The 12240-nt window shown below is 38.2% G+C and overlaps 1 protein-coding gene across 2 annotated transcripts in view; it reads right to left on the reverse strand.

Annotated features, from left to right (window-relative positions):
* LOC123983180 (vesicle-fusing ATPase-like) overlaps positions 1-8848 on the reverse strand; it is a 30023-nt gene extending 21175 nt beyond the window's left edge. For both annotated transcript variants that reach the window (XR_006828147.1, XM_046069320.1), the window contains exons 1-4: positions 8714-8848; positions 4245-4330; positions 3885-3981; positions 2878-2917 (exon numbers count right to left, since the gene is read on the reverse strand). Coding sequence is in view for 1 of the 2 variants with exons in the window: in XM_046069320.1 (XP_045925276.1) it covers positions 2878-2917; positions 3885-3981; positions 4245-4330; positions 8714-8725 (235 nt within the window). In the remaining variant the exon portion in view is untranslated. The remainder of the gene's footprint in view (positions 1-2877; positions 2918-3884; positions 3982-4244; positions 4331-8713) is intronic.
* Between the last annotated feature and the right edge of the window lie 3392 nt (positions 8849-12240).

A 12240-nucleotide genomic window follows, 5' to 3' on the forward strand; every position in this document is an offset into this window, starting at 1 on the left:
AACCGGTCACGCTGGAGGATGTTGCAGGCAGCAGAACGTTCTCCACGGCGTCTCCGGACTCTGTCACGTCTGCCACATGTGCTCAGTGTGAACCTGCTCTCATCTGTGAAGAGCACAGGGCGCCAGTGGCGAATTTGCCAATCTTGGTGTTCTCTGGCAAATGCCAAACGTCCTGCACGGTGTTGGGCTGTAAGCACAACCCCCACCTGTGGACGTCGGGCCCTCATACCACCCTCATGGAGTCTGTTTCTGACCGTTTGAGCAGACACATGCACATTTGTGGCCTGCTGGAGGTCATTTTGCAGGGCTCTGGCAGTGCTCCTCCTGCTCCTCCTGGCACAAAGGCGGAGGTAGCGGTCCTGCTGCTGGGTTGTTGCCCTCCTACGGCCTCCTCCACGTCTCCTGATGTACTGGTCTGTCTCCTGGTAGCACCTCCATGCTCTAGACACTACGCTGACAGACACAGCAAACCTTCTTGCCACAGCTCGCATTGATGTGCCATCCTGGATGAGCTGCACTACCTGAGCCACGTGTGTGGGTTGTAGACTCCGTCTCATGCTACCACTAGAGTGAAAGCACCGCCAGCGTTCAAAAGTGACCAAAACATCAGCCAGGAAGCATAGGAACTGAGAAGTGGTCTGTGGTCACCACCTGCAGAACCACTCCTCTATTGGGGGTGTCTCGCTAATTGCCTATAATTTCCACCTGTTGTCTATTCTATTTGCACAACAGCATGTGAAATTGATTGTCAATCAGTGCTGCTTCCTAACTGGACCATTTGATTTCACAGGAGTGTGATTGACTTGGAGTTACATTGTGTTGTTTAAGTGTTCCCTTTATTTTTTTGAGCAGTGTATAAGAAACAAAGACAGCAACATAACAGGTAGCTCCTGGATTTGATTTTTTGTACCCTATTCAAATCGTCTGCATATCGTCAAACTGCTGCTAATGCCTCATTACTGAAATGAGATATACTGTAAGTAGCTTTCTTCTAGATTGAGTGGACATTTCTCCTGTTATTAGAAAAACTACACCCACAATACTGCCACATTATTTATTAAACTATTTTATTTATTTACCTGGAAACATTGCTAAAAAATTATTATAGAAAATGAAAATAATGTTCAAAAAGAAAGAGATATTATTCCTTTGATCAAATAATAAAAAGAACCATGCCTTTGCTGTTTTTTTTCCCCTCAAGACAATGTCAAAAGAGATTAAGGTATCATGAAGCTTATTCATTCTTTCACTCTGTGGATAATATTTTCATTCCTCCTTTTCACTCCTGATATGCAGACAATATCACAATAGCGCCCATCATTTTGGGCATCACTTGGCCTAAGGGAGCTGGGTGAAATATTTTATCAAAGAACAGGCCTTTCTCATTCTCTGGATGCTGGCCAGCCTCTGAGACAGATGCGGAGTGACATCACCCACCCATATTGTTATTCTGTCTCTCCCTGTGCTGGCTAAGTCATGTTCCATCAACCCTTCATGGCACCAAAATAAAAGCTAAACCCCCTAACCTCACATCTAATTGGTAATCTGCAGGATATGACCATCCGAAGTCAGCACAGTGAGATGTTTTTCTGGCAGAGAAAACGACTGCAGCCTTTAAAGTCAGTCACATTTAAGTTGCATGAATCCTTTAAAGTCTGAAGGTTAGATTTGATGTCAAAGGCTATTATGTTTCTACTGCGGCAAGGTGTCTGTGACTCAAAAGGCCTTCAAAGATTAGAGGGAAAGACTGTCAAGCACTGCTAATCAATATATAACAAATGGCAGTCATCACAAAAGGTTGAAAGGATGTCCTACAACAATCAGAAGTCTGTGCAGCCTGTAGATAAGAACTGCGAACTACTAAAATTACTTTCAATTTTACCTGCAAATGGCTTGCTTCAATTTTAAAACTCAAAATAATAATTTAGTTAGTTAATCACAATTAAGTTTAGAGACAGCTGCATGTTAAAGCACCTTGTTCTCAATATGTTACCACCCAGTGTGTAAAGTTACTCTGATCTATTTATCTGCCATTTAGAACTTCATGACATTTTGGGAGCCAAATCCTACTTGTCTCTTTTTTTGTCCTGTTATATGAACCCATTTGTGCCAACTGAGGATGTCACAAATATTCTGTTTAATTTTAGAAAAACACTCACGCCTCACTCAATGCCCATTTGTGGGACTATTTTCAGCTATTGATTAATACTCATTTGGTGCTCTAGTGCAGTGGTTCTACTTTTTTACATCAAGGATCCCTAAGCTGACACAAATTAGTTATTATTTTTTGTTTTTAGATGTTTTATTACAGAAACGGTATAAAACCTACATGGATGTTGTATTACTTACGGATGGAATAATAACTATTAAATTAATTAATCTCCTTTTGGTTGGGGACTCCCTGGAACACCCTCAAGGACCCCACTTTGAAGACCAGGGCTCTAGTGGGCATTTACAGCAGCGGGACGGTGTATGTGGGATTGAGTCAAAATAAACTACAGTGCGTGTGTTCATGGTAATGAACAGGAATGCACTGTGGAATGTTTGGGGCGTGTAGCCTATGTAAATAACTGCATGTACTGTTTTTAATTTCTATGTTCACATATTTTAATATAGGCCTACACTTAATATGTTGTGTGTGTAGCATGAAGGAACTACAAAATTTGTTTCGTTATGCAGCCTTGTGCTGTATAATGACTATCAAACTATCTTTTACCTTGAACATGTCACCCAGTGCACACACTGTGCGTTTTTAACCGTTTCTGGTACTGTTACTTATCAGTAGGCTCAATTCATCGTTGGTTTTAGTCTTTTTGTGGGATTTGTTTAGAAAAAGAAAAATATAGAATATCACCAGAGTAAAAATGTGAAGCTTACCTTCAACCTCTTGTCCAATCGATAGGCCGGCCCATTTTCTCTGTACAGGAAAAAAAGCAAGTGACTGATTCAGTTCCAATCTCATCATTTCCTTTTGTATTTGGACACATATTGCAATGGGAAAAGGCAATTGGTTACCAGCTATTCAACAACAGCACATGTTTCACAGAGACATCCATGCAACGTTCCTCTGCAACATGGTCTTATTTCACCACAATTTAAAATGCATAATAACATTATGCATTTTACTAGATCTAGCTCTACTACATCTTTATTTATATTAAAACATTTTTAATGGTCAGCTATGTTTTTGAGATAGCGGCCAATAATGGCTGCCTTGTTAAATTGATCAATCAATAAATAACATTAAATTAATTCTTGTGGTAAAATAAGGCCGCCATCCAGGCTGAGGAGGTTACAGTAGTACCTGTGTGCCGTTGTGGCTGCCAAGTTTATAGACGGAGGAAGAGCAGGCAGAGACAGGCAAGATAAAAAAAAGGAAAAAGCAGTAACAGACAAATTGAGACAAACAAAGAGGTCCATGCAAAAAAAGCCCATAGTCAACCTTGCTAGAGAGAGTGTAACTTTTCTTAGAGAAAATCTTGATTTAGGGAATATCAGGTCAGATACTGCAATCAAGGTATTAAAAAAAATGATATAATGTTTGTAGAAAAAATTGATGATTGTATACAGTGTGCTGCCTTCAACTCCATGCAAGTGCTCACTGGTGCTATGTAAAGGAAAGCTGCAAATATCACTTATTAAATAAATGTATTACTTAGACAGAAATATAGGCATAGTGATATATCATGTTAAAAGGAATATCAAGAATAGAAGGATAATGGTTAGCTACATTTGCCAAAAAAACAAAATTTTCAATCATTTTGTCTCCCAAAAACAATCACTCTTGATGACATCTGCAGAAAATATAATAACAGCAATGCACAGCTGCCACACAGTAATCATTGAGAACATGTGGTGGTGGAACATTTTGTTCTTTAACCTACCTGTGGCAGGCTGAAGGCAATGGTCCCAGCGTTGACACTGGGATGAGTCTTCAAGGTGAACACATACTTGTGGGCTAAATTGCGCACCGTCGCATGTCTGCATTGGGATGAACAATTACGAGACAGAAGAAAGGATTAAGTGTGGAGAACAAGAAAAAGCGCCAGATTCTATTGTTCTTCTTCTTTTACTGGAGAAGCTACAGGTTAGCCACTCAAGGGTGTAAAAAAGCTGAAGGTGTCTGTTGATATCTAAGCATACGCACGCATCCACCCGTTCAACACACAACATATACACAGAGACATCCTACTATTACTGTAGTATGATGCAGAGTTACGTGTATCAGAGGAAATCCCACTCACAGTTCAAGCTGTGGCTCCTTCTCATTGATGACGGCACAGTTGCTCAGTGACAGTTCGTCTGTTGGACATCGAGCCACTTGCATAATCTGAAAAGAGAGCAGAGAAAAATGCAAACAGTGACTCCACAGAGGGAGTAACATCTATAGACACTATCTGACTGATGTAGGTTTTTGAAAGCTGCATACTTGAAAGTTTGCATGCAAGGTTCTTTTTTCTTGTGACCTGAATGCTATTTCCTTTCAACTTACAGGCAATGGCCTGATTCAGTTTTTGGAAAAAACTAAAACAATTTGAGACATCCTGAAAATGTTCATGTAAATTACAGGACTTGCTAGTGCCACTGTTGAAATACCATGAAAGACACTAATGTGGATTGTTACAGATAATAATTCACAGTGTTTACAGTCCATATGCATGGAACTTAATACAGTTGAACAGCTATAGAGAAAGGTAAATTGCACAGGTCAGCACTCTTAAGACTTTGCTCCCTTCAGCATATGGATTATTACCTCAAAACCACCATTACATGCACGTTGCTCTGGCGATCTTACACTGATATCGCCTCTCTAGGCCTTCAGTCGCAGGCGGTTTAGAATGAGACTGTTCATTTAAGAGTAGAGGATGTACACTTCATTGAAATTATCAATATCGCAATTTTTTCAAATCACAGGAGGCGCAATATTTTTTAAAGGTGATGTGTGTGTCAAAACACCATTTTAAATTAAACATTGTCATGCTGCAGCTATGTCCTAGCCTACGCATCATATTCTAGAGACTTAAGAAAACATGCAAAATCACAACAATCACACCGTAATTAATTTTAATATGTTTTTTAATGAAAATGAGAATAAAGATATAAAATGATCATTCCCACTACTTTGCTTGAAACCTGTCTCTGTTAGCAAAATACTCTTTTGAGATCTGGGAACACATCTCTTTGTTGGCAAAGACAGCTCAGAGAGTTATCAGTTATAGGTTATTTAACAGTTTCTCATCATGCTTCAATCCATCCACACATTCACAACAAGGTGGGGGAGAGGCGGGAGAGGCAACCACGCCCTCTTAGGAGACAGGAAGAGTACACCATTTAATAGCACTGGCGCAGCTTGTAATGCGTTATCTTCTATTATAGAATACCTTTGCTTTAGTACAGCTCTCTCATCAGTTCCACCAGGAAATGTCTTGCTAGGTCTGAATACTACAATAAGGAAGTCTGTCTTTGGCAATATAATAGATTCAATTAGCACCGTCAGAAAGGTTAATGAGTAGAAAAACACAGAAGTACAGACACAGAGCAGTGTTGCAGAGGTCCCTGTTGTCTTTCCTATACAATGTGATGGATTACAGACAAAGACTGTCCATACTGTCGAACAATGAGATCTGAGGCAGTCAAAACTGGTTGGGTAGAGACACCACTATGTCACTAACTTATGAAAATGATTCCTTCATGTTTATGGCCAACAATGTCTCAGGTTTTAAGGCTTATGATATGGTTCAAAAGACCCTCTTTAAGTCAGTCAGGTTTGAATAGTTCATATGCCTCCAACCTAGAACAAGCTGACACAGAATATATATTCAGACAGTGAGGAAATAGATCATTTTAATAACCTTAAAGCTTAAGATGAAAATAAAAGTGGGAAACTTGATGTTAAGGGTTAAACATCATTATACCGAAAGGAAAGCTGCAGCTCTTCTAACTCTGCTCTTGACTAAAATGCATCATTTTCCCAAGAAGATCTCCATGAGTGAAGTACTACATTGCCTCACACTGAGCTACTCAACAGATAGCAGCAAAGCATCCTCATGGGCCTGTTGCAGTATTATTTGACAACAGTCTGACCTACAGTTTTAGCTACCAACTGGGTGACTCAGCATCCCCATGGCTGTGGTGAAGCAAGCAACTTCATGATAAACTGTGGTGAAATATCAACTAAAGCTTCCTTTAAGCATATTGGGCACTGATAGCAATGTAGACCAATTAAAAGTACAGACAGAATAGATACAGTATTTGTGGTTTATTACAACTCACCTCTACTAATCAGGCAATAAGACTATAAGAGCAAATTTCCATGGAATTGAAAATTTGAAAAAATACTTACTAATAGATATAAGTCCATGGGTAAATGTAAGGGCACTGAGTATGCTTACCAAATAAATCTGGAACTAAGTTGTGTCAACACCCCAAAAAGTACAAGCACACTGATTAGGTGGTCATGCATAATGGGCTAAGTGGTAACTAGAAATGGAAATCCAATGTACTGCGTACAAATGTATTCCTGGCTGATGGCCACATCAGGGTTACACATGTCACACAACTCCTCCTACTCTCAGGATCAAGTTTAAAATCAATCCATATAACAGAATACTAAAAGCAACAATTCAATAGGAGCATTTGTTCAGATCCCGTCAACCCAGTGATTTAAAAAGGTATACGGAAAAAAACAAAACAAAAATCAACCTGCTCTCATTCCAATAACTGAATTTGCAAATAGAGACAATCACTTGCTGACCTACATCTGAAAAACATCAAGCACTTCAGCATCTAGGCTAATCACGGCCTCTTAGATGATTTATTTTCACTATAATTGTGTGACTATTTTGGTCATGGGTTTCATACAGTTTCTGTAATAAAACATAAAATCAAACATCCTATCAGACAGGGACCCTCGGACTAAATCTTTGGCTTTCTGTGAAATTAAACTGTTTATTTTTGGATTTTAGTCAGACAGAACAAGCTTTTTGAAGACGCCACCTTGGGTTATGGGGAAACTGAGATGAACATGGATCACTGTTCCTTTTGTATACATTTCCTCTTGGTCAATTCAGTGACGTATCTTGCCATCTGTATGCGGATGACATTCAACTGTACTGCTCGTTTAAGGAAACTGAATTCCATATATTGTCTTCTTTAATTAACTGCTTGACCAGTATCAAACAGTGGTTATGTGAAAACTTCCTGCTTCTGAACCCAGAGAAAAAACAGAAACACTAATTATCGCCCCTGAAAGTAGAACCCCTCAGATTAAACAGCATATTGGTGACTTAGGCTCGTCTGTCCAGCCGACCTTCAGGAGGTTAGGTGTTGTTTTTGATTCAGCAGTGTCCTTGGAATACCACACTAAACAATTAGTCAGAAACTGTTTCTTCCAACTGAGGAATATTTCCAAATTAAGAACACTAGTGTCAAAGGGTGAGTTGGAGATGATCATTCATGCTTTTATTTCTTCTCGTTTAGATTACTGTAACAGTCTTTTTACATGTTTGAGCAAGAAGGAGATTTACCGTCTCCAGGCTATTCAGAACTCTGCTGCAAGGCTTTTAACTCACATTAACAAAAGAGCGCACATCACAACTGTTTTAGCAGCACTTCACTGGTTACCAGGTCAGTGTAGAATTCAATTTAAAATCTTGGTTCTTACTTTTAGAGCCCTGCATGGTCAAGTTCCTCCCTACATATCTGAGTTGATACAGCTTCATACTCCGACCCGTAGTCTGAGGTCATCAGGTCAGAGGTTGTTAGTGGTTCCCCACACTCATTTTAAAACCAGGAGGGGATCGATCATTTCAAGCAGTGGCACCTAGGCTGTGGAATGCATTGCTCCCTTTCTACGTTGTCTTAATTCTGTCGATTCTTTTGAAAAGCAACTGAAGACGTTTTTATGGTTTTTGTTCTATGTTTCCCTATGTATTTAAATTTTCTTATGCATTGTATTTTACTATGTTGTATTATTTTACATTTTATTGTTAAGCACTTTGTGATTTTTATCTTTTACTTTCTTACTTACACTATTTAAACAAAATGATTAGTAGATTAATGAAGAAGATAATAAAATAGCAGCCATAATAACCTCCATTTAGGTAGGATTGCAAGGCAGTTGTATTAGACTGCAATACTTTCACTTTTACCTAGGTGTACCTAATAAACAGGCAGCTGTATGCATCTGCGCAGTGCATTTATGGAAAAAACACTGACGCATATAGATAAAAACACAGACTCTTCTTTACAATGCACCAACATGAAACTGGCCACTGAGCATTCAACAGCAGTTCAGTTCCTTGTTAGCCATTTAATGCTGCAACACTTCTTTCATTTCATTTAAAAGCCATCATTGATTTAGCCTTTAGGAGCTGCCTGTCGAAGTCAACAACACTATCGACAACACAATTTAACGTCTCAAGTTGCTCAGTGGCCAAGCTGTTACACATATTAATTCACATCTAGAAAAGAAGTAGCACGCTAACAGCAGTCTGAGTAGTCATAAGATACTACTGCATTCGTCTTCCGGGCTACCTACAAAGTTTTGAATGACATCTGATTCTGCCATACAGACTAGTGCTGTGTTGGCTTCCTTTACGTGTAAAAAAAAAAACAGCTTGTAGTTCTAGTACACGTTAGGTTAAGTATTCAGTGTTTCCCTCTCATGGTGTACTTGTATTTAAATTCTACTATTCGCTTCAAGTAAACTCACCCGAGTAGTCATCTTCGTGTTTTTGACCCCTGTTCAAGAGTTATTCAGCACAAACGTTCAGCTGACAGAAGTACTGCAGATATGAGAAAAGCGACGAGCTAAGGGGCGGGATTTCCTGACGCGTTGTGATGTCATCACGCACAGATGCGTAGAATGAAGCTGGAAAAAAAAAGGAAAAGCAACACTCCTATAAAGATGAGAGATGGGATCATAATAATAAATAATCATTTGATTTGTGCCATGAAAAACTACAAAAACATTCCAAAGCTAATTAATTAGTTCATTTAAAATAATCTAGATAACAAACCGATACCAATATTACAAAATATAAATATAGACTAAGTTGATTTTCTGCCACAAAAGATGCAATAAAACATTTCTGAGGCAATATTTATTAAAACATTATGTACCCTGGTTTAATGAGGAGGACCATCAGTCTCAAAAACTATAGAAAAACGTGGCTAACAAATTTCTTATAATGTTCAGTTGGGTCAGATGTGCGACCAGCCTGGTCCCCACCTTCACCAGCTTTATAAACTTTGTCAAAAAATACTCCATTAGCTTTCTATTATAGTCAATAAATTTGCAATCAAATACTTCTCTGGAGATGGTCAAGAGTCGGTGAAAAAGAGGCAAACAAACCCGTACAACATTCCTGCAGGTCTGAGGATGAAGTCAATCCTATGGTCTGCAGACAGTCTTATATATATCTCTTCTGGGCTGGTTTAGCCCCTCCTTTCCTCATGATGAACTTCTTTTCCTCTGTTGTTGTGTTGCTTTTACCAATTAACACTGTTCCCCAGCTGTCATTTATTACTGTATTGTTAACTTTCTACTGGAGAAGAAGTTCATCATTTACATTTCAACCTCAGTCTCACCGTATTTTTTAAAGGTTACGCATGCTTAATTTGACACACAATTATATTTTTTAAACAATTAATATAAGAATAACATAAGTCAAGTTGCATTTTTCATTAATGCTTGGTTTCTTACAGCAATCTTGATGTTATGCTAGCTGCTTTCTGCTTTCTGCTTATTATCTCTCTGTCATGTTTTTATCAAGCATCTGATGGTTTTTTGATCATCCTGTCTATCGTGTTTTTTTCGAGCATCTGATGGTTTTTTGATCATCCTGTCTATCGTGTTTTTATCAAGAATCTGATGGTTTTTTGGTCATCCTCTGTCGCTTTTTTGCAAAGCAAGTATTCCTTCAGCAAGTTCACTCAAAGTTCACACAGGTTACAAGCAAATTCACTCAAAGCTCACACTGGCTATAATAAACAGAGGTTGGAAGTTGATAATCAAACCCCTTAATCAGTAATTAAGCATGTATACTTAATATTAGCAGATTAACACATCAGCAGTTCCTCATGTAATCACAACAGTAGATAACAGCAGAACGAAGCATGCACTGTCACAGTGTCGGCAGATCTTGCACACCTGCAGCCTCTCCTATGGTCATAATCTACAGAAGATGAGTTGGACAAGGCGAACCACCTGCAGCCACTTCCTGCAGTCATTCCTCCCACTCATGGATCTAACCACAGTGAGCTTGTTTCTGTGTTAAAATGATTAACAATGATTATTAATATTGATTAAGGATAATCACTGATGACTGTTTCTTGACTGATGTCTAACTTTTTGTCTGCAATGCTCCCCCTCTCTGTGTCCTAGGCATGCCCTCTGCTGATCATGCTATTTTAAACAAAAACCTGACTTTGTGGAATAAACTGGTGTCTCTTGTGCTGTGTGCTATAGACAGGACCTTCTTACTGTATTGATGTATGTTTTGTAACACAATTTTCACTAAATCTGCTCCTACATTTTCCTTTTCTGGTGTTTTTGATGATGCCTTGCTGTGCTCACTCTGCTCCCAGAGCACACGTGCCTGCTTACACACACACACACGTGCTACTGCCTCTGGGCAGGATCACACACACTCAGAGCTATAGAGTCTTAACACTGTGATCTTAACTTTACACTATAAAATAACACTCTAAATGATGACAATAGCTATAGAGTTTTGACACTATAATCTTAACTTTACACTATAAAATAATACTTTAAATGATGCCAATGCAGAACACCTTCGCTCTAGCAATTAATGATAACAATTTAGGCTGTAATGTTCTAAAATAATTCTCAACAGTTCACTTTAATTTAATTTAAATTTGATGTAGATAATTGTCACCTATGCCACACAAATACAGACACATTTGTTTATACTTGTGATTAAATTCAAAGATTATGGAGATCCTTGCATGATTAGTTAAGCACAAAATCCATCCAATGAAACTTTAACTGAAGTACTGTACTTGAATACATTTTTGAGGTATCTGTACTTTCCATTTTCAGACAATATGTTGTTCTTCTTACTCCACTACTTTTATTTGACACCTAAAGTTACTAATTTATTTTTACATTAAAAAAAACATGGCGAACAGGATAGGTTTAGATATGATGCAGTACTTTACTACTAATCCACCCCGTAATATACGTTATATCCAGTATCTCAAGTGTATTCCACATTGACAAACTATAACATTAAAATATGCTTATATGTTTAGTGATAAAAACAGAATATAAAACAGAATATAACATTAATCATTTATATTGATGTTTGTTTACCTTATCGCACTTTGAGATTTGTTTTAAATGTAAAGTGCATTACAAATAAAATGTATTATTATATTATAATACAACTCTGTGAAACAGGCCACTCTCCATAAATAAATAAATAAATTAAAAGGAGGGGAAATAAGAAACTGAGCTAAAGCTAACTAATACCATATTATATTCAAATGTTCATGTCATGGGGCTACCCCATGCCTTCATTTAACTAAACAACTGTCTCTTCATTCTGTCCAGTTAAATATGGTGTGCCTCAGGGGTCGGTCTTAGGACCCATTTTGTTTTCCTTGTATCTGCTTCCCCTTGGACATATTATCCATAAACATGGTATTTCTTTTCATATTTATGCTGATGACACATAAATGTACTTGCCCGTCAGATCCACAGACCCTGGAATGCTGAGTTCACTTAACAACTGTCTTTGTGAAGTCAAATAATTTCCTCCAGCTGAACTTAGACAAAACAGAAATCCTGGTCATCGGGTCCCAGCAGATGGCAAAACAAATACTGCCATCTGCTGGTTCCCTAGTAAATCACATTAAGCCTGTGGCAAAGAACCTTGGTGTTTGGTTTGATAGTAATTTAAATTTCGAGCAGCACACCACAAAGCTTGTTCAATCATGTTTTTATCAACTTAGAAATATAGCAAAAATTCGATCTATGTTAACTTTTAAGGACACCGTGACCATTTTACACGCCTTCATCTCATCACGCCTGGATTATTGCAACAGCCTTTTCACCTGTTTAACCCAAAAATCTATTGATCAACTCCAGACTGTCCAGAACTCAGCTGCCAGGCTTTTAACCAGAACAAAGAAATATGACCATATTACTCCTATTTTAGCTTCATTACACTGGCTCCCAGTATGTTTTAGAATTGACTTTAAAATTCTATT

This window comes from Micropterus dolomieu, linkage group LG14 (genome assembly GCF_021292245.1).
Source record: "Micropterus dolomieu isolate WLL.071019.BEF.003 ecotype Adirondacks linkage group LG14, ASM2129224v1, whole genome shotgun sequence".
NCBI classification, from domain to species: Eukaryota; Metazoa; Chordata; class Actinopteri; order Centrarchiformes; family Centrarchidae; genus Micropterus; species Micropterus dolomieu.